The 24,217-nt window shown below is 39.7% G+C and overlaps 1 protein-coding gene across 18 annotated transcripts in view; it reads right to left on the reverse strand.

The window, feature by feature from the left end:
• Positions 1-24,217, reverse strand: part of PARD3 (par-3 family cell polarity regulator) — a 766,077-nt gene that overhangs the window by 264,198 nt on the left and 477,662 nt on the right. For 15 of the 18 annotated variants that reach the window (XM_053668874.1, XM_053668872.1, XM_053668873.1 and 12 more), the window contains one exon: positions 8,850-9,081. In XM_053668874.1, coding sequence (XP_053524849.1) covers positions 8,850-9,081 — 232 coding nt within the window. Of the gene's footprint in view, positions 1-3,697; positions 3,798-8,849; positions 9,082-24,217 lie in introns of those variants that run through there. The other 3 variants (XM_037131509.2, XM_037131501.2, XM_037131496.2) reach the window with 1 other exon arrangement.

A 24,217-nucleotide genomic window follows, 5' to 3' on the forward strand; every position in this document is an offset into this window, starting at 1 on the left:
GAAGTCAACAAAGGAAGCACCGAAGGAATGGGGTCAGAGAGGTTGGGGCAAGTCCCGTAGGGTCCAACAGGAGACTCCTACTCTTGCTGAAAGGAGGAGAGAAGCGATGTGACTTGCAGCCGCTGTGCTAAGGGGCTGTGTGGAAGCAGGGAGAGGAAGGATGAGGACTTCATCACCGGACTATGGGGGCAGCAGGCAGGACACTGAAAGTGCTAGCATTACAGATATGTGTTGAAATCACATCGGATGGGCTTTAGCTTCTGAACATTAATAAGTTAAATGTGAGATATAAGAAAAAAATAGGAGTCAAGGATTACTCCAGGTTTTGGACCTGACCAACTGAAAACATAGCCACCATTATCCGAGCAGAGGAAGGCTGAGAACAGACATTCTGGGCAAACTATCCAGAACTGAGCTGGGGCATGTTATGTTCCAGAGCCTGCTCAACACCTGAGTGAATACGTCTAGAAGATGGCTGGGCCTCCAAATTCAGACTTCACAATAGACACCCAAATGGGAGATGTGAAGCTGGGAGCCATCTGCACATAGGCTGTATTTAGAGCCCCGAGGCTGTTTCTTAAGAATATAAAAATTCTATGTTACTGAAATGAGAAAAAGAAAGAAATTAAGGACTGAGTGCTGGGGCACTCCAACATCGGGAGAACAGAGCTTGATGCAGAACTGGCCAAGGAAACATGGAAACAGCAGGCTGAATGGAAGGAGGGGACACGGCAAGGGCGATCTCAAAGGAAAGCGAGATAGACCCAGTGCCTCTGCAGTTCCAGGGGCAGAGTGAGAGTGTACGGGGGAGACTCTTCCATGAGAAAGCCACGGGTGACACTGGTGAGAGCAGGTTTTGTGGAGCCGAGGAGGATGAAGGCTTCACTGAAGGGAGTTTAAGAGAGAACAGAAAATGAAGACAATAGGTACTAATGTATCTGAAGGTTTGCTCTGAAGAGAGGAAGAGAAAATGAGGTAGCAACTGAAAGGGCAGGGAGGGGGAGACAGGCTTTTCTCTGAGACAGAAGAAATAACAGCTTAGTAAAGGACAAAGGGAAAATGACCCAGTAGAGAAGGGTGTCACTGATGACATGGGAAAGAGAAGGACAACCCGGGGAGAGGCAAAAGCTCTGGGATAGGCAAGAAAGGATCAGAACATCTTTGGGGGTTGGCTTTAGCATAAAGTAGCAATTTTCAACAGGTATATCCCCCCAAATTTTAAAAACACACAATACCTCACTATTTAGTGAGGAGCACTGACCATTTTTCCCTTAGGTTGTCAAATAAAAAAATGACAGCAGCCACATAGCAACAGCAGTCTGGTGTGAATGAATCAACATTGTACCTATTTGTCAGATCAGTAAAAAAAAATGTATGGTTTGGTGTGCTGCAAAAAATTTGGCACTTTATGTGTGCCATGAGATGAAAAGAATTTTAAAATCACTGGCATAAAGCATGACTAGCTCATCCACCCTAAGACAAAATATTAAGTAGAAAGGTTAACAGGAGACATCATTATTTTACTATGATATGAAATTTAACCCAATTCCAGCCTTCCATTTCTAAATTGGCTATTATTAAACATATGTAAAAAAAAAACATACTACATTCAATTATGAAAGAGGTCACTTCCCCAGTGAATTCTTTAAAAGACTGTAAGAATCAAATAATTACCTCCATGTAATAATTTGTGGCTTGATAAAAATACATTTAGAAATAACGTGTACTTGATCCATTATTTTTCATGTAAAAGATACAGAGACTCTAATGGTAACAAATTTTTAAAAAACATGAGATGTAATATTTCCAGTGTATGTTGTGGTAAATGTCATTAGCTGAGCCTGTCTTCTACTGTATTTTTCAATGGTGTTATAGTATTTATTTACCCTGTGTTATGGGAAAGTGAATAGTCACTAGCCTTCAATTTTCACATCACTTGCAGAAAAAAGATTCCATTTCCACCCAGTCTGGAATTGAAATTGACTTAGCACCTCAGAACTGTCAAAAATTTCTTTTACAAAAAGGTCTGCTTTACAGAGACTATAAAGTAAGTGTCATCCTTGACACCTGCATTCTACAGTCACACTGCAGGTCTACGGAAAAGAAATGTTAAAACCGTCAGGAAGGTCTTGGAAAGGCCTAGCTGTCACTCTCCAAGCCTCCTCTGGCTTCCTCTGCAGTCAGCATCAGGGCTGCAGATGTCATCAAAGGCTCTCTACTGAGAAGTGCTAACAAGGAAAAGAAGAATACTCAAAGAATATGACATCAGCTACCCTAGCCTTGTCTTTGCTAACAGGTCAGGTTGACACCCACTCTCCTGTGTTAAAAAGGGGAACCTCTGTCTCCATTCAAATTTTTAAAAAAGCATACAGTTAAGTCCTTGAGATTTACAAATTTGGAACTTATTCCAAGGAAATCTGATATATGTACTTATAGAACAATATGGACAAACAGGATGACAAATAGGAAAACAATTAAAATTATGTAACATTGCTTTTTTCAAGTTCTCTCTCTTCCATGACACAGTATTGCTCCTGTACCATTTGGACAGGGTGGTTTGTACATACTCAGTGTAACTGCATTCCCGAAATCCCAGCAGGCTGCACCGTATACCATGTAATTTTACCACTGTGAAACTGGTCATTTTAATCCACAAGGCCTGGGTCATAAAAGAACCACAAGCCCTGATACTTCTGACATGAACAAATAAACCCCGTTCTGTATCCATCCTTCCTACAATACAGGTGAGGGCTTCTGCTTGGTGGAGCTGGGGGCATGCATGGGACAGCCATGCTGCTACCATGTCAGCAGAGTGAAGACCTTCTCACAGCTCACAACCCAGTTCCACAACACCCTTCCAATAAATGGCTTTCATTTTCATGATCACATTCATTTTTAAATGGAAAGCAACCCCAGAATTTTCAGAAGGTAGAACTACTGCATACAATCTTTGTGGAAGTCCTGGGGCCATGAGAAACAAGTCTTCTTTCAGGAAGAAAGCTTCATTCTAAAGGAAGCTTTAGAGACCCACCTGGACCAGCACTGGGATCTGTGACTGGAACACCTAGCCAGACAGACTCTTTCCAGAAACATTCTATAAGAGAGTATGTGCCCTCATTCCCCATGGTCTCAGCAAACCTCAGGATTACCAACCAGAGTATCTCTACTTTTTTCCCACTGGAAGAAATTGCTGGTTAAGCCATCCCTGAGCAATACATTTATTTCCCAATCCATCTAAATTCTTTCATTTTCCATCTAAATTCTGTAACCCATGAAGGTACTTTTCTTTGCCCAAGTTATTTTCAAAGTTCTCAAACTGGCCTACGTAGTCATCAACTGATGGGTGACTATCCAAATGGACATCTGCCTGTGTCTCTAGTCACTGAGCTACACGATGAAATCAAACTGGTACATTACATAATCCTGAAAGCATCGATTCCAACATCCAATTGGTATGTGCTGATGATTTCTGAATACGCCAGCAGCTAGGACCATGGTTTTCCACTGTGAAAGGGGCTAATAAAAAAGGTAGGAAAAAACACTTCTCTGCCCTTTCAAGCAGTAATTTAAACCCCCAAGCTTGAAATCAAGATCAAAAAGTTCCAAATTGATTAATATAGAATTACTAAAACCATCAAAACTGCTGATGTCATAAACAAAATTCGTCAACAGCCACTAAGAATTTATTAAAAGTAAATTTATTGTATTTTTTAAAACAACTGTGCAACATGTGCTTCTCAAGCCATTTTTGAATCTGGTTTGTTGTTCATCTCTTCTCAGGCTTCAGTTTGGCAAGGCTGAACGAGAAACACGGTATAGACACACAGTTAGTACGTACAGGTAAGGGAAGTGCAACAATCGTGTTTGTTACTCTTTCAACAGCCTGAAAGAGGTGATCCAACTACAACATTAAGTTTTAAAATGTGACCATGTTCACTGTGTTCTTCAAACTATTACGTTCTAAAAAGGGAAAGAGCAGTACATCTGATTTCAACCAAACAAGGTTTCAAACTAAATTATCTATTTCCTCTTACAGACTGAATAAAACAATGCTGTAGAGATTAGGTCATCATTTTGACTGTAACCGGAAGATTCAATTTTAATAATGGTAATGCTGCAACATCACTTTGCTTTAGCTTCCAATGTGACAGGCTGTCAACTGCCACAGATGGACAACAGCACCAATAGAACTGAGATGAGCACAGGACAGACAGGTCTAAGAATCTTCAGCCTTAGAGTATGGACAATTCTAGGACACTCGAATGATAATAATTCTGATCTTTCAGAAAAACCAGTATCAAATTGCACTTACACCAGTGCTGGAAATAGAAGAATAAGTAATTTTAAATGTATAATGTTGCGTTAATTATTTCAAGTTGGACACAGAAACTAAGGCAAAAACATGTTGCTTAATAATGCTGTTGCTTTGATTTAAAAAGGAACACATTTAAAACATTACACAGCAGACCTCTCTCCTTCTAAAGTACAAACTTACTTCCTTGGTGAAAATTTCATACAATTGCAGAATTCTCAGAAACATTTTACAGTACTAAATTTGAGTACCCAAGCATCTGAGAATCAAACATGTACGGATTCAACATTTCAGCCCACCCCCCTGCTCTACACATTGCACAAGGAACAAATGCATTAACAAGTTGCATTCACAGGCTCAGTGAGCACATGCAGCTTTCTGAGGTACAAAGCCACTTTAATTAAGGCAATGGGAGCTCCTTATGTGCAAAAGAAGACGTTGTATATACAAGGACAAATTCATACAAACATGACACACTTTACATCTGTTATTTGATTCCTTATAGATTTCAAACTCACATTAAGGGAACTCTGAAGAACAGTGATTCATATAACACAACATTCTTCCCTAGAGTTGTGTATCAATAATTACATCATTTTTAAAGTGACCACTATTTCATGTGTGAAACAGAAATCAGTCACTCCTTTATACCAATGAATTAAAGTACCTGCTCAATGTGCCACAGCTTCCGCTGGTAAGGCTCTAAAAATATGGCCCACCTATGTGGCCCTCATTAAAGGTAGCCCAAAAATCACAGACGCCCTGTAGGGGTAGAAATAGAGTATGTGGTTTTGTTTTTTGGGTGGGTGATATGGGGGAAGAAGATCTTGCCAGTCTATCTTTGAAAAAAAAACATATTATTACATTCTTAAGCAACTAAAAAGAAAAACCTCATATGCCTAGAAAATTAGACAGCTGACGTCTAATGTCCCTTCCCCTAGCCATTGTTTTCTGTTATATGAACCAAAAGGCAGAAATAAAATCACAATGCCACACACACACATGCATGGGTGCACATGCACACCCCTGCTCCACAGTTCCGGCCAACCTAATAGGCAAGTCATACTTGAATCTCCTTACAAACTGTCCTAAGAAATGCATGTGCATGCACACATTTTTACTAAGCTATTTAAAAGCAACCTTGCTAGGCCCTGGCTGGTGTAGCTCAGTGGATTGACTGTGGGACTGCAAACAAAAGGGTCACGGTTCAATTCCCAGTCAGGGCACATGCCTGGGTTGCAGGCCAGTTCCCAGCAGGGAGTGTGAGAGGGAATCCTCACACTGATGTTTCTCTCCCTCTCTCCTTCCCTTCCCCTTTGAAAATAAGTAGATAAAGTCTTTAAAAAAATAAAAATAAAATAAAAGCAACCTTGCTAAGAAAACTGCATCCTATTTAAGAACAAAGAGAAAGGAATTTTATTTTTAATTTTAACTTTAAAGTCTTCCTATACTCCCTATGTTATTAAAATAACAGGATCAACCTGAGAGTTTATGAGTCTCAAATAATTAGATTCAGAAGATATAAAAGAAGTTAAAAAATGTTTTGAAAAACCTAACAACACATTAAGAATCTTCTCAAACACTATGTAGAAGAAACACTAATGATAAGAAGAAGTGATTGAGAGCCAACAGAAACTCATTTTCAAGGAGCAGTATTTGGTAAGCTTCACCACTTCCCGGAGGGATGAATGAGCACTGCTCTGCAGTCAAAAAGAAGGGGGTCATGATCAGGAGATCGACACAAGCTCCCACAACTCTGCATAGGACTTACATTCTGCACGTGGTGGTGAAGGGAGGCCGGGTCTGCCACCCAAAAATATGCCCATTTTTAGATATTATTTTAAGTTGGCTATTTTTAAAGAATGAAAGACTCAAGGAAAACCTTTAATCTTCCCCCTAACTGCCTAAAAGAATTTAGATAGAGGGCCTGCTCCAGGAAGGGAGCCATCATCAAAGATAACTCTACTTCAATATGAACTAGTGTGACAGCCAGGGGGGAACCTTGTAAGGCCCATCCACTCAAAGTCCTCTCTGTGTCCCACTGTTAAAGATGGCAGGTTCCACATCCTTAGGGAATCTCCATACATAATACATTTGGTCATTTTCTCTTGTTAATCTGCCTCGTGTTAACCTGATTATTTGTCCAGCTGGAAGAATTTAGAAGGGTAGGAGGAAATTTATTTTTCCTCCTCCACAGTGGTACGGTACTCTCCTGGGAGAAAAAGCTATTCTATGGAATCCATGCACTTCCATGGGGCATTGCCCACCCACCACGGCTGACTTGGAGCTGGTGGCACAGCATCGGGGAGGTGAGGCTGAGAGGAGCTGCCCCAGGACACAGCACCAGCACCATGCCAGTACAATCAGTGCAAAGCACCTCAGAAGCAGAGATCATAGTAAAATGAAATAAAACAATTAGAAAGTAACAAATACCGAGTATTTTATAGAACATTTAATTCTTAGTACTGGTTGTGTTTAACAAGTGGTTGGCAAAATCTCTAAAAACTGAACTGGCTTTCACAAACCAGTGTGGGCTGACTTTAACAAACCATTTATACAGCATACACTCAGAAAAGTGTAGATGCCTCTGATTTTAATAGCCATTCTTAATACTGGAAGAATATAAACTTAAGTTTTACCAAAAACCTTTACCCCCTACACCTAAATATGAAAGTTGATTTACAAGAATATGCAGCCACTCAAAGTTATAAAAGGGTCCGCTTCTCTGTCATAAAGATGGTCACAGATATAGGCTACAGAATTTGGCCTAGAAAAAACATCATGTATTTCACAGAACTTGTAGCAAAAAAGGGGCCAGACTGTGTTGTACTTCAGGGCCCCTTTGAAACAATACACATTTACTTCCCTATGGTCCCCATGCTCTCCCCTCCTCTGGCCCCGGAAGAAATCTCTACCACAAGGCTTCTCTTATTCTGAAGTTACGAGTTACAAAACAAATAATTTACAATTAAAATAATTTATAAACAAACTACAAATTTATTCTCTAGTCCATGAGAAGAACAGAGTGCTGTATCTATCAACTAGATGTTAACTGATGAAGGGAAGCTAACAAGCTGGTATCTTTCAATAACTTACAGCAGAAACCCTGGAAATGAGACAGGGCTCCAAGTGGGTCCAGTGAGTCAAAGGGAAGGCTTGCTCCCCTTCCACAATCTCTACTCTGGAAAATACAGTTGTACAAAGTCCTCAAATTTTAATTGATAGGCAACAGCCTTATTTCTGTGTGTTATATAGGTGCCTGTTTATGAGCTGTCAGTTTGCATATACAGAATGGAAAGGCCCCTGGCTAACATAAAACCTGAAATAAAATCGTGATTAGAGCAATTTCACCCTAAGCATTCTTGGATGTGGAGATAATGAAAAACGATGATCTGAGTGAAAATGCATTCAGTAGGATCATTATAAAAACAAGAAAAACTCTAATGTAAAACTATGAAAATCCCAATGTTCTGAAGCACTGGAGATGGAAACCCAATTGTATTTAAATTAAAGCTGGCACAGTTAACGGGCCAGATTGTGTGTTATCACCATCTATAGCTCATGTCTTCTGTGCACTTAATCAGACACCTACAGAACACATCTGTTGTGCTGTGTGGCCTGCAGGCTGGACCCTGAGTCCTCAACTTTGCAGGCTTGACAAATCCATAACTCCTGACTTACTGAGGTCAACCTTGGTATCATCAATTTAAAAATTCTGTGAAAATAAAAACTCATTCACAGTGCCACTTTAAAAATGGTAAAAGGAAAGGTTTCATACTGTAATATAACTACTTTGTGAAGAGCATGTTTTCAAAGTTAAACCATCATCACAATATGTTTTGGGGTATAATTTATGGAACAATCAAGTAATCTTTCTGTTACACACTAAATAACTGAGTATTATAAGTCACCTTAGATGAGCATTTCTGGAAGAGTTGCAGTGCAACTTCTTAACAACTTGTCACTTGTATTGTGTAGCAATGATTTGTGAAGGATGATACGCTAAGTAATCCTGGAATATAATTTAGGGACACAAAAACTGCTGTCAGAAAACAACCAGAGACTGCATTTAATGAAATCTTTACAGACCGGCAGTAACATATGTTAAATTAATCAACATGGCTTAATTGAAGCTCTATTTGTAGCATTTTTAGTAGACTTGTTGTAATGAACATATAAATGCTACTGCTAACTTGAACTATGTTAAATTTAAATAATGAACCATTGTTCCCACTCACAAAAGAACAAACACTGCTTTAACAGCCCTTTGTCTCCGGGGAGCTGTCACTCTTTGCCTGTCTAAAATGTAGGCTTGCCCTCCATCCTCTCAACAGCCCTGTCCATGGCTTGCACGATAAAGGTTTAAAAAAACTGAAGTGAAATTCTCAAGAATATAAAAATGAAGTAGCTGAGGCTGGAAATTAGAAAAGAGTTGTGGTTGACCTCAAAGGTATTTTCAAATCTGTGCTTTCAGTATTGTTTATCAGCCTCATACCTATGTTGAGGGATGACCTGGTTTGGGTAGGTGAAGACTTACCTGAACATATCTCCCAGGCCCTTCAGCATTCCCTTCTTGGCTTTCATTTTATCCTTTTCCTTATCTCTATCTTTCTTCTTCTCTTTTCCAGATTTATCCTTTCGCCTATTAGTCTTATCTCCTTTCTCTGGGTTCCCATTCATTTGCCTATCCAGAGAATGTGAAGGCTGGTCACTGGCTGTGGACACCGACTCTCGTCCTGATCTTGAGCTTTCTTCTGTGTCTTCTTCCACTTAGAAGGACAAAAAGCAAAAACAAACAAACAACAAAAAAAACCAGATAAAGAATATAGTGAACCAAAGGAACAAAACTAAGGAATCTAAAATATATGTGAGGATATTATTTCCTCAGTTTTCTACTGTTAGATCCTGCCATTACATGGGCTGCAATGCTGTCTACTTTTATGTGGAGTTAAAACAGACCCTGTCATGTGGATGACTGCTATGCACACATGTTGCTGTGGGAACTAGCTGGCCCTCCTCATAGCACAGACTCGTAAGGGTCCTGTTCACTATATTTGCAAAATGTAAAGAAAACAAGCTACTCCTCCCCAAGTGCTTCCTCTCCTCCTGGATGAGGGTGAAATGGATCCACTCTGGCCCCTTGCTAATGTGTTAAACTATGCCATTCTTTAGTAAGCACACCAACGTTGGCACAGTTCCTTTCCTCCGGCTCCCAAACATGTCCACTTGTGATTTCCGCACACAGACAACTGCATCTGCACAGTCTCTGTAACTTTGCCTTAACTGCCATAAAATAAGGCCAGTCTACACAATGGAAGGTACACAGAGGCAGATGGACACATGAAAATGTATAATTCAATAACCTTATTGAATTACCTTAAAAAGTTCTACTTAGTAATAACAAGATTCCATCCTTTGAACAAAAATTTAATAAGCACACAGTCCAATGCCCCAAACCGTTTGCACGTGAAAGAATGACAAGTAACTAGAGTGGGTTTCCACCTACTAAAAAAACTTTCAGAACTTCTATATTAAGTCGGGAGCAATAGATGTACATACTAACAGCCATTCTCATAAAATCTTTCCTGAGATTAATTGCCAAAGGTTTGGGGCTTCGAGTTATACCCTTGAATTCTGAGATTACTTTTTTTCATTACCAAATACAGTACAAATCAGTATTTTTAAGCTCCTTCTAATGGAGAACCAAATAGAACAGTTAGTTAGGTTTCTTCCCAATCTTTCATGAAGAACAGACCTCTAAATCAAGTTAATAGATCTTCAAGTGAATTTAGTGTTGCCTCTCTACAAGTTAAGTTCAGTGTTGCCAGTAAATGAAGGGTACCTAAGTTAGCAATACACAACATCACAAGTATAATTAGACATATTAAACAAACTCAATATCTTAGTGTCTGGCTACTAAACTCAGATTATGAAATGATGACATGACTACAGCCAAGTGATAGTTTTTTAAAAAATGCCATCTATTTTCCATAACACTAAAAAATAGGTGTATAATTCTTTTTGTTGACACATTTGGTTAAAAACATGAGCCAACATGTTTCCCATTCCAGCAGGTCATGCCCTAGGTCCTGCAAACAGTAAAAACATCACTAAGTCTAAATCTAGGTGATACTCTGGAAGTCATTTAAACCATCTTCTTCTACTAAATGCTGAGGAAACAGGAAGATGTGGGGCCAGCACACTGCCAATCTGGGCACCTTTCCATATTATACCCTTGTACTATTGTACTTGATCAAGACCTTCATGCATTTTTGGTCAACTCTGTTCATTATTGCTAGGTCCCATGCTTCACACAGCATGTATTCCAGTAGTCTATCACCTAGTCATTACACAGTCTGCCCTGAAGATAATCACAGCAACGAGAAATACATTTCAAAAACCTGTCAATCCTGTGTGGTCACTGGAGGCTGTGACTTGTGGCTCACATTGATGAAATCACTAAAGAAGGGCCATCTCAGAAAAACTGACTCAAGACTACAGACCAGGTGGGCAGGGCTGGCCCCTGGGAGGCAGTGGGCTGCACAGGTGGGGTCGACTGAATGAGAAACTGAGATTCAGAGGTGACTGTGAACTATAGTGGATATTTGCCACAGTGGAGAAACTCCCAGTCTCACACAAGAGTCCAACAGAAAGTACACTAGAGACAAGCAGGTGAGCTGCCGTGTTTCCTCTCTGGCCCCTCCCCCACAGGCAGTGCAGCAATGTGGGAGGCTCTGCCCGGGGGAATACCAAAGCCCCCCCCCCTTATAATTTATCAGGTGTGCCAAGACAAAGAAATATGACCCAAATGAAAAAAACAGAGCAAAACTTCAGAAAGAGAACTAAGTGATGAGGAGATAGCCAACCTCTCTGATGGAGAATTTAAAGCCCAAAATGCTCACAGACCTGATGGAGCTTGGTCAAAAATAAAAAAACAAATGCAAGGTACCCAAGATGAAATAAAGCAAATATTCAGGGGACCAACAGTGACAGGAAGGAAACCAGGACTCAAAGCAACAATTTGGAACAGAAAAAAAAACCCACAAAAACTTCCAACTGGAACAGAATGAAGAAACAAGAATTCAAAAAAGTGAAGAATCTTACAAACCTCTGGGACAACCTGAAATGTTCCAATATCCAAATTATAGGGGTGCCAGAAAGAGAACAACAGCAAAAAACTGAAAACTTATTTGAACAAATAATAAAGGAAAAATTCCCCAATCTGGCAAAGAAAGTATTCTCAGGAAGCCCAGAGAGTCCCAAAGAAGAACCTTTTTGGGTTCCTCTTGGACCCAAAGAGGAACACACCAAGGCACATCATCATTAAGTTACCCAAGATTAGACATAAAGAGAGAATCCCAAAAGAAGTAAGAGGAAAGGAGAGAATTACCTAAAAAGAAGTGTCCATAAGGCTATCAGCTGATTTCTCAAAACAAACCTTACAGGCCAGAAGGGGCTGGAAAGTATCCAAAGTCATGAAAGGCAAGGACCTACATCCAAGATTGCTCTATCCAGCAAAACTATCATTGAGAATGGAGGGGCAGATAAAGTGCTTCCCAGATAAGGTCAAGTTAAAGGAATTAATCATCACCAAGCCACTATTATATAAAATGCTAAAGGCACTAATCTAAGAAAAAGATAAAAATATGAACAGTAAAATGACAACAAACTCACTACTATCAACAAATAAACCTAAAAGAAAAGAAAAACAATGAAAACAAAAACTAAGCAGAACAGGAACAGAATCAGAAAAATGGACATCACATGGAGAAATTCCAGTGGGGGGGTGGAAATTCCAGTGGGGGGAAGGTATAGGGAAGAACAAGCATAATTAATAGGCAGAAAATAGATGAGGAGACAAAAATGGTATAGGAAACAGAGGACTCAAAAGAACTTATATGTACAAACCATAGACATTACCTAAGGCGGGGGGGGGGTGGCGCAGAATGCTGGAGGGTTGAGGGACAGGGTAGAGGGGGATAAAGGGGAAAGTAATTGGGAAAACGGTAATAGCATAATCAATAAAATATACTTAAAAGAAGAAAAAGCTAGGTCAAATGTGCAGTGGCTCTAAGATGGGCTAGCAACTACACCCATGATCTCAGAAATGCTCACCTCCCTCTATGCCAAGTTATCTAACTGTGGGCCACTCCCCTCTTCCACATATAAATAGGGAATGTGCAGGTTTGTTAGAGGAAGCCAGTTACAAGTTTCAGATGGCCTTTGCTAGTGAAAATCCAAAGCCTTGCAAATAAATGCTGAGTTAAGGCTGTAATTTTCTGTGGTCACAATCAACCAGGGAAAGGATATCCTAGCATACTCTCCCAAGGGCTTGCTAATTATGTGAAGCCTTTTCAAATGACAGCCCCTCCAAGAGAATGTAAAAATAGCTTTCGCGGGGCTGTAGCACAGTGTAGCAACACCCATGACACACTGTGCCCTAACTGTCAAGCACTGCCTCAACCCTTTGGGAAATAATTGTGGCCTCAACTTTGAGGTAATTGACCAAATCACTTTAAAACAATTCTCAAAAGTTCTCAGGAGCTACAAACCTAGGTCTGTTGTATACTCAAATAAAATAGATGGATGCTGGTGGATTTTCTAAAATTTCCAAACTGCAAAACTTCCACACCCCTTTCTACAAAGTTTCATTATTGCTCTTCTCATATGACTGTCTCCTATTCTCTAGGCTGCTGAAACAAGAAATGCTAGGCAAACCTCAGCTGCTCATAAATGGCTGTTTACATGAAACATGACTGGTGAGCCTGGCTCATGGCTTCATCCCACCACATAAGCATTCATCCAGTCCTGGTACCACTGTTCCTCTGGCTTTAGAACAATGCCTATTCTCCTCTAACCAAGCCTGAAACAACCAGCCAGACCCCGACTGCAGTAGCACCAGGAAGGTCCATTATACAGCTGACCCTTGAATGATGCGGAGTTGAGAGGTGCCACCTCCATTCAGTCAAAAATCCACACGTAATTTTTAACTCTCCCAACACTTAACTACCAAGAGCTTGCTGTTCACTGAGCCTTACTGATAAGATAAGCAGCCAATTAACACATATTTTGCATACTATGTTCTTACAATAAAATGAACTACAGGAAGGAAAATGTCATTAAGAAAATCATAACAGAAAATATACTTACAGTACTGTACTCACTTACTGCAAAGTGTCTACAAGTAAGTGGACCTGTGCAATTGATGCCTGTGTTGTTCAAGGGTCCACCATACTTGGTATGGCTCTCATCAGTTTCTGTTGTATTTTGATGCTATTATTGTTAGTGCTGTATGTGTTGTCTAATAAATTGCATACCCCCTTCAAATGTCTGAAACTATAAAGGAAAAAATGAGCCCAGTACATGTAAATGCCTTTGTCATCCACAGCAGCCGTCACCATAACTCATGAATGGCAGTGTCGGCAACTCTGCGAGTCCTCTGCCTGATAGTTGGCAGAAGTACAAGGGGCATATGCCTGCACTTGGCTCGGTAACAGAATAAAGGCAAAGCCTTGACAACTAACTATACACTGAAGTCACATTTGTTGCCAATTCTTTTCATATTCACAGGAATTTTCTGGTGTATGTAATACCACTTATTTTCTAAATTGGATAAAACAGAAAATTAGTATTAAATCATTTATTCACTTTGGGTTTTGTAAACTCATTTTATAAAATAAAAATTTCTAGCTAAGATTCCTGCCCCAAGCAAGTAGACTATTTAAGATGATACTTGCACATTTGAGGATTCTTTATGCTTATTTTGAATTATTCTAATTTAGATAATGCATTACTGCAGAAATTCTTCTGAGGTGTACTGATTTCTTTAATCTTTCTGATGCCAACTAATTAAAACTATTTAGCAAAATGTAGCTTCATATGTACAGACATAAGATGCTCTTTTAAAGTATTACATTATATATGTTTCAAACACTAAAATTATTTGATAGGGAAAAATAAGAATATCTTAGTTTGCCCCATCCCTATGCAAGATTACTGTGGTTTTAAAAACTTAAATAAATTGGTTACACATGCTTAATTTTAACATACATAATATAGTCAAGGTCACTGATATACTAGTCAGGTTATTTTTAAAGTTTTAAAATCAATCTTTGTACATTTAATACTAGCTTTATAATAAAGTACAACTCAAAACTAATAAAATCATAAATTGATAAAATGAAATAAAAAACCATATACATTAATTTTTCAAGTAAGAAAAGTACAGGAATATATTAGCAGCAAATGGTTTAATATATTGTGTTCACACAGTAAATTACAGTGTGAGAACTAATCTTAAACCTACATTTAGATAATTTACTATTTTAAATAATATATACTTTTTATTTTCTCTTTAATTTTGCTCATCTTTACAGATTATTCACGTTCCTTGTGCAGAAAGCCTGCACAAAGGAAGATGATTATCTCCTTCCAAAAAGAAATTTCTATTTTTGCCAAACATTTACACCTATTTTAACCAACTACGCACGGAACTATCAGTTATTTTCTCACACGATTGCATATACAGATACTCTCAAGTTTCTCTTTTTAAAGAAGGTATAATTGAAACTGCTTATTTCTCTTTAATTTGGCACAGTCATTCTACAATTAAGACATATCTAATTACCATGTTTTCAACAAATGCAAATAAAGTTCAATTAAAATTCTAGTCCAAGTTACAAATTACTCTACTCAATTCTGCAAGGTATCTTGTTACGACTGAGTCACCAGTAAGTTTGGAAAAAATTGGGTACTTGTATGTTAATGACTATGGGGAAAATGACTTGAGATTTCAACTGAAACTCAAAGTTCTGTACCTTATGTCAGAAATAAATATTTCTATCTAATCATCACAAACATTTTATTGTCAAAAGTTGACTCTAAGCCCCATGGTCATCGGTCTTTTTTTCCCCACTGAGAAGCAGTGCTACTGTTGATCTCTGCTGGGTGCTTATCTAAAACCCATTTTCTCCCTTCCTGCTTCCCAATGAAACTGTGTTCAGAATGCAGCTAGCTCCAAGGGGTATATCTATTATTAAATTTATATGAACCTACAGGTGGCTACCATGTTGATTTATTAGTCCAATGTTATTAGTCCCAGAACCACCCTATTATCCTGAACAGACATATTCCATGCTTAGGAGAATGGCTCACACCCCTCTGTTGGTTATGAACGAGAAAGTGTGGTAAAATGCTCAGAGCCCTGCAATTACCTCTGGATTGAGGACAGTGCAGGCAAAGGGGCAGAAAAATGGTGCGTCTTCAATAACAACACTGAGGAATCAATAATGCCTGAAACTGCCAAACTAGCTCTAAAATTCAGTTATATAAGACTATTTCTTAATGGTTTGAAGAGATCTGAGTTGAATTTTCTATTAAATACAGCTAAAAGCATCCTAATGAGTACATTATATAAATCAAACTTTAGAGCGAATGTGAAATATGTAAACTGCTATTTCTCAGAAGTGTAAGATTTAACAGGGATTGTCACGTTAGACAGCTCTGACAATTTTATTATAATTAAAGGATTTGTTCAGACTTGTTACTAGAGTTAAATGAATTGTTAAATGGGTATAAACAGAGGAATACAAAAGAAAACTGATATGACTGGCACTTCCTCTTTGCCGGTAAACAAAGACTCGTCTCTGTGGGCACAGTCCAAAGAAGCATCGTAAATATTTGTTGAGTGAATAACAGAGTGAAAGAGGAAGAGCTAACCATGTGAAAAACTGTCCTTTACTGCTTCCTACTTAGAGAGAATTACCCCTGGTATTAGAAATACCTAATGATAGAAACAAATATTCCTCAGTAATTAAAAGAATTAAAAAGAATAAAGCATTCCTCAGTAAAAAAGAATTAAACATGATAATTGCACACCTGATGACTCAGTCTTCAGAATCCATCTCTATAAAACCAAACAGGAAATAAGTAAGTTAAGACAAGACATTAGAAAGGGAAGACTTCAGAAGACTCAGCAAATACATTCACTGCTGTCAATGTCTACTGATGAATGTGAAGTAAAAGGCAATGTAATAAAAACGAGTGAGGACTGGACTTCCAGGCAATGAATGAAAAGTCCTGTGTACAATTTGAGAACTGTGGGGACATAAATATTACTTTTGTTTCTTATTTTAGTTGAGTATTTGACTTTGGAAAAGGAAGAAAGATGTAGGAAATGAACAGCTAGAGATACAGATGGTGTCGAGTAACAGGATCTGCTTTTCTGGACTCTGGCTTTTAACATTAGAGTGATAAGCTCTTGTCAAGGGAAAACTTAGCTGTTTTAGAGCACTTTAAAAAAAGAACCCACACATACAAAGCAGGAGTGAAGTATGAAGAATTAAGAAGGTCTCATATTAAAATGTGCAGTGGAAATAACAACTTAAGAACCAAAAGTATGGACAGGAAAGGAGAAAAGATGTGAAAGAATCAGGTAACATTTATCAGTAGCATTATAGAAGGGGTTTCAGGAGTTGGAGGGAAGTTAAGAAAGATGATTCCTAAAATGGTCTGTTCTAAAAGCATGTTTATTTCATTTAAAAAAAAAGTAAAAGCTGTCAGTTTATGTCGGGGTTGAAGTGTGTGGGAAGACAAAAACAATAAGATCACTCTCCCAAATAATCTAACACTGATTACCAAAAAACATTCTTCACTTCTACTCTACATTCAAACCTTCTCTATAATGCTCCCTCTAAATGAAGCAAGTAAAATGCTTGTGAAGAGATTGGTACAAAGTCATCTCCACTATTCCACCTTTCCCGAGTAGAAACAGAGTGCTGCAGCCAATGTGCAATGGGGGTCACAGCCTCAATTTTCTGAGCCCTTTCACATTTCTTTTCAGCATCCAACTGATTTTTATACTCAGTGATGGTCCGCACTGGATACTGTTTCCAGTCCATGTAGTCAATGTATATTGAAATTAGGGCTTTCCATTCAACACACAGAATGGTTACATAAGATGGTAACATTCATAATAACCCTGCCATTGAAACTGCCACTAAAATTCTATTTTAATCAAGGAGTGAGCTTGATGTCCAGTATATATTTTAACAATACACAAAACACTGATACGACTTTTTAAATGGAAAACAAAATAAGAATAACAAAAATTTGCAACTGTGATGGAAAAACAGCGAATGGTTAGCAATACCTTAGTTTGGTCATTTACTGAAAACTGAAAAAGACTACTTCCCTGGGGCTGGTGCTCTTTAGTCCCATGCAACACCATCCACACTGGGGTACACACAACACTTTCTTGATGTTGAAAAAATACTTTATACTAGTAAGTCTCAGAAACCTTCTACGTAATACATTAGGACTTTAGAAAGTCAAGGGAAAACCAGGTTGTTCAGGAAAAAAGTTTCATGAAGAAGGGAGACCGTGTAATGTACACCGGGCCTGGCAGCAAGGAGACACCCCTCACCACGCTGCCCAAGTGGGCACGGGAGCTGTGAGCCTGGGAAGGTGATTATGGAGCTTCCTCAGCAAGTCTGCAGACAGTATGGCCAGTCAGCAGATCCTAGTAATGACCTCAGATATTCAATAATGAGAACTTGGACAGACTGGACAGAAGAAGTGAGATTAGGAGACTTCCTGAGGAAAAATTAAGAAAGCTGGACTTCTGCAAAGATGGAGGCATAGGTGGAGACGCCGTGCTTTCTCACACAACCAAGTTTAGAGACAACAAAATATTAGCAACAGAAAACACAGCCAGAACACAGAAAATTGAACTTTTCGGAAGTCCAATAACAACGAAGTCTTCAGCTTGACCAGTAAAAGGGGCGAAACCAGCAGCTAACAGAGCAGGGTAGCACAGGAAAACTCTGTCAGACAGACTCAGGCTCGCTGATCCCAGGGGTGGGGTTGCAACGGGTGGACCCAGTGAGCGAGGGGTGGACCCAGCGAGGGCCCAGGGCAGCAGGTTGACTGTGGTCACACATTTGTGTGCAGACAGACCAGCGAAGGAGTGAGCAGTGATGGGACTGAGCAGGCCCCAGAGGTGGGAAGCAGCAGAGGGGGCCGCTATCTCCCTGCTCTGACTCTGCCCCCACTTACAGCATCACAACCCAGCAACCTGGGCGGCCCCACCTTAGTGAACACCTAGGGCTCCGCTCCTCATAACTAACGGGCGCAAACAGACCAAAAATGGCTCAAGAAGATCTCAAAGCCCCAGAGCCTATAAATCTAAGTGACGAAGAAATAGCAAAACTTTCAGATGCACAGTTCAAAACACTGGTCATCAGGATGCTCACAGAACTGGTTGATTTTAGTCACAAATTAGAGGAACATATGAAGGCTAAACTAATTGAAATAAAGAGAATTGCACAGGAAACCAATAGTGATGAAAAGGAAACTGGGACTCAAATCAAGGCAATGAACCAGAAGGAAGGAAAAAATGACCAAACAGGAAAATATGAAGAAACAAGAATTCAAAAAAATGAGGAGAGACTTAGGAACCTCCAGGACATCTTTAAACGCTCCACCATATGAATTATAGGGGTATCAGAAGGGGGAAAGGCACAGCCACCAGTGGAAAACTTATTTGAACAAATAATAAAGGAGAATTTCCTCAATCTGGCAAAGGAAATAGATTCCAGGAAATCCAGGAAGCTCAGAGAGTCCCAAAGAAGTTGGACCCAAGAAGGAACACAATAAGGCACATCATAATTATATTAGCCAAGATTAAAATGAAGGAGAGAATCCTAGAAGCAGCAAAAGTTTAGGGTACAGTCACCTACAAAGGAGTTCCCATCAGACTCTCAGCTGATTTCTCAAAAGAGACCTTACAGGCAAGAAGGGGCTGGAAAGAAGTAGTCCAAGTCATGAAAACCAAAGACCTACAACCAAGATTGCTCCAAGAAAGCAAAGCTTTCATTTAGAATGGAAGGACAAAGTGCTTCTCAGATAAGATCAAATTCAAGGAGTTCATCATCCTTGCCCTTATTATATGTTCACTGTTCACCAAGCCCTTATTATATGAAATGTTAAAGGGACTTACCTAAGAAAAAGAAGATAAAAAAGATGAACAGTGAAAGGACAGCAAACTCACAGTTATTAACAACCACACCTAAAACAAAAGCAAACTAAAAGGACAGCTAGATCAGGAGTGGAAACAGAAATGAAGATCTCAAGGAGGGTTAGCAACAGTGGAGTGGGAGGAGGAGAAGGGGGGAGAAGGTACAGAAAATAAGTAGCATAGACTGTAGATAGAAAATAGATGGGGGGCAAGAATAGTATGGGAAATATAGAATCTAAAGAACTTGAGACACATGGTCATAAACTAAAGGGGGGGATGGTGGCGGTGGGGGTGGAGGGGCATGAAGGGGGGGATTGGAACAACTGTAATAGCATAATCAATAAAATCAAATAAAATTTTTTAAAAACTTGGTAAGGGGGTGATTACACAGTGAGGAAGTTCCTGAGCATGGAAATGCTAATGAGAAAAATCCCATCATCATCATCCACCTTTGTGTGTGAGCTGCTAAGTGTGTGAATGCAGTTCCTTCCCTTCCTCTGGCACTGCCAAGCACCACCACTCACCTGGATCACTGCATTACCATCACATAACTGATCTTGCTACCACCCGTCCTTGATAACCGTCCTTGATCTCATAGCCCCAACAGTCATATTCTTTTACTTGATATTTTCCAAATGCTCTCTAAGGTCCTTAGTGTAGAATACAAATAATTTAAACTACTGCTGTCAGTGATCTGTTTGCTGCCTACATCAGGGGTGTCAAACTCATTTTCACTGGAGGCCATATCGGCCTTGAGGCTCCCTTTGAAGGGCCAAATGTAATTTTAGGGCTGTATAAATGTAATTACTCCTTAACTATTAAGCAAGAGCTCAGAGCTGTCCTGGGGTAGAAACAAGGCTCCAGGCTGGATAAAACAAGGTGGAGGGCTGGATTCAGCCCTCAGGCCTTGTGTTTGTCACCCGTGGCCTATATCTTAAATCCCATTCCTCGCTATGCCTTCACCTGCTCTATACACATCAACCAAACAGAGATACAGCAGTCCGGAGATGATCCCATTCCATACATCCCCTGTGCTCCATGCTCCCTGTGCACCCTGCTGAAGATCACTCATCTCAGCCATACGGCTCTCCTCTCTAGGAAGCCTTCCCCTTACCTGCCTCTCCACTTCATTCCACAGGCTAAGTAGGCACAGAGCTCTTTGGTGCCATGGTAACCTGTGCACTACAACAGCCCTTAACTAAACCGCTTCTCAGTGTCCCTTCACCCACTGGGTTGAACCACCCCAGCCTAAATATCACACTGTAGGTGCCACACTCATTCAAACACACTTAAATAATTGAAAGTGGTTTTAATGTAATGGGTTTTCCCATTTGGAAGTTTAATATTCTAGAAAAATCACAGGACTGAGAACTAGAAGGTATGCATTCTATAATTCAGTTTCTAAGTAAGATCTTGGTCAACTATTTAAATTCCTTTTTTCTTATCAAGAAAATGATTAAAATGAGAAGTCTTTAATTGACACACTTCACATGTGACTTTTCTTTGTCCTTTTTAGCTTCAGCAAAAAGAATATAATCTACATACTGCATTTAGAAGCTTCCTAAAAAAAGCTCCTCTTCTTAAACTGCAGGTGTTATTGAAGTATACAAATTGGCATAAAAAGATAAAATAGGTTACTCTTATTTCTAGCATTTCAGAAAAAATGTTTTTATAGATTAATATCCAATTACCCATTAGAACGTCAAACAAACAGAAAATCTTTTACAAAGTTCTTTAACTTTAATTCTCACACCCTGAGTTCTTTCACATATTTGCTGTAATCAAAGGGTTCTGCTTAAAGTAAAATTAAACTTAGCTTGCATTATTTTTGCTCAAAACATAGTGATGAAAGGTGGCTGGAAGTGTATAGAATGCCAAGTAGAAAATCTGAGATAAAAATGCAATAGGTATTTTGAAGCTAATAAAAAAAAAAACAGTAATTCCTCTGGAATAAATTTATGTTGGTAAATCAGCTCTCATATTATCTGATATACTAACCTAAATTTAGTTTCTTGAAATCTCATACTGCTAACCTAAGTTATGTATATTGTAGAGCAATGCTTTTTTTCTTAAGACTTACAAAGTACCATAACAAAGTAGGTAAGCTACTCAAAAGCATTTTGTCTTTATGTTTTCAAGTCCTACAGGTGTTTACATTTAAAATTCTAAACTACATATATCTTAAAATTAATAGGCACAAGTAAAAGAATAGCATTTGGTTTGGTTGTTTCTCCTCCCTAACCCCCCAAAAAGCTGTTACTAAATTGATAGTAAGGCTTACAATTTGGCAACTTTTAATTGAGGAAAAAGTGAAATTATGTATTTTTCAAAAAAGAAAGAAATATTACTGTATGCATTTTCTCAGCAGCAACAGAAACTGCCTGATGGGGGAGGGGAGGTTATAGAAGCCACTTGCTGAGAGCATGTAATTTGCATACAAGAGGGAGCAGATTGTAGATGCCCTGACCTGTCAAACACAGGTAGGACCTTGGAGATAATGGGTCCCAGAGTACAGAGCTCCATCTTGATCCAGACACACAACATGGAGAGGCCAGATGGATTAAATGAGAGACAAAAACGCTGGCTTCTGCTGTCTCCACGGGAAGAACATAAGTGTTGCCAAAGATGACAGCCATCAGATACCACATGGGCCCGGCCCAGTCCCTGGCCCTCAGTGTGTGCTGGTGTCAGGACTTCAACATTGATGAGAAGAGGCAAGCCCGCTTAGAGCCAAGAAATGGAGCCACTGGGGAGGGGCTCAACCCCAAGTGACAAGAGCAATCAAGGTGTTGGTGCCAAAGATGAAACGGGCTCAGTGAGGGAAGAAAACAGCAAAGTCTGTTCACACCCCCAGCCTGGGGTCCCTTCTTATGCAGCTTTTCAACAATGGCCCCTCCCCATCCCAGCATTTTTAAGGAGCACTCACTGCATCCTTACAAAATATGCTGATGATGGAAAAAAATGTTCAGCTAGACAGTTGGTCCCCTTTTCAAAGCCACATTCAGTAGTGACCTGGCATTTTCATTTCAGCAGGCGGCTGCGGCTGAGGCATACACAGCACAGACAAGAAAGCCCCGCTCCCCAGGCCCAGGAGCACAGACAACAGCAGCACACACAGAGAGGGCTGGTGCCGGAAGGTGAGTAGGCAGAAGCACAACCAGCGATGAGAATGTGGACTAAGGGGAGGGGCAACGACAGCAAGTGTGCCCTGAGGATCCATGAGCCAGACTCTGAAAAAGACAGTGCTGAGATAACTAAAGGAAGAGCTGGCTGGGAGGACTGCTTTCTCAAGACTGGAGCCAGAAAACACCTTTTTGCTTCTAGTCATACGCAAAGGTGACATTCTACTGACCACCAGAGTAACACAAGCCTTGACAGATTATATAGATATATTTTATATATAGTATATATGTGACAGATAATATATATGTATATATTTTTTAGAAAAACAAAAAGTTTGCTGAGGGAGTAAGGTCTAGTACACATAGGTGCAGTGTGGGATATCAAAAGGACAGTGGGGTCACAACTACCCCACTTGCTACAACTGTCTCTCCCTCTCTCTCAGGCACACGCTTATTGATACAACACATAGTCACTGAATCCGATGATTCGCCAAGTCCTGTGCTAGTTTTGCAGGAGTGACACAGACTTGATGAGTTTTCCTCTCTGGACTTTACAGAGGTGAGAGAGGAAGCAGGCAGGACTTAGGGAGGTAACTGCAATGTCACAGAGGATCACAGAATATGAAAACTAGAAGGGATATGAGAAACCATCGAAACCACAGCCTTTCAAACTGTTCATGAGTAACAGCAAACTACCTTTCATTAAAATTAAAATTTGCAAAGAACCACAATGTATTTAAAGTGATTAAAACCCCACAACTGCCAAGTCCAGAAGCAGTGACATCAGGGGCAGGGTGGCCAGGAGTCTCCTCAGAGTCCCGCCTGCTCAGCCTGCCACTTGCTTCTGACTCCCTCTGCCACCGAGAACCCTCCTGACCAGATATCAGTGCACATGATGTGAAAATCACTGAGCTAGTTGTCCAAATCTTTACTTTTACAATTGAGAAAATTAAAGCTGGAGGATTTTAAGTGGTTTGACCAAAATCCCAACTGGTTAGAAAAATGTGGAGTAGAATGCAAATCATCTAAACTCCAAGTTAGTGTTTGCTGCACTTTATTAATTAAATTTCAACAATTCAAACAGCAAATATTTGAAATGTATGACAATTGCCTTTCATTTAACATCTGAAGTTCAGCAAACTGGTCTGAAAAATAAATAAAATCAGGACTTTGGGAAACTCAGTACTTTGTACTTGTAAGTGCACATGCCATGAGGGTCACTGCCAGCTCCTGTCCAGAATTTTACTTATGCCTTACGAACTGTGATTAGTCTATCCACTTGTTTTGTCTTAATGACAGTTGGACGAATAAGTTTTAATATAATATTCTTAAACTTGTTATTTCCAATTTAAAAAAGAAACTAAGCTCGCCGAGGGACAAAGTTAGAAGTCCACGTTGGTGGGAAGTTCTGGAGGCTGTCCCTATAGAATTAAGTACATGCCCCATGTTGATAAGGATTCCATCCCCTGTTGCACTGAAATGAGTAACATAATTGGGGGAAAAACCCCTGCATTTTATAAGGGGATTTAAATAACATTTTAACAAGAACAAGTTCAAAAGCATCATAAATTGCAGATGCTTAAAAAATAAATAGCAAGGGGCCGAATTCATCTCTTACTAAATATATACCCAGGACAGACCCAGACAACGTCCACAGGTACCAGGGTTCCTCCCAGGAAGGGCTGCACAAGTCATACCTGCGAGGATGGCAAGGGACCCTGGGCACAGCAAGAGACAGTGCAAGAAGGTTCAAGATATGACTCAGGA

This window comes from Artibeus jamaicensis, unplaced genomic scaffold (assembly GCF_021234435.1).
Source record: "Artibeus jamaicensis isolate MK-2021 breed Jamaican fruit bat unplaced genomic scaffold, CSHL_Jam_final contig_515, whole genome shotgun sequence".
Lineage (NCBI taxonomy): Eukaryota > Metazoa > Chordata > Mammalia > Chiroptera > Phyllostomidae > Artibeus > Artibeus jamaicensis.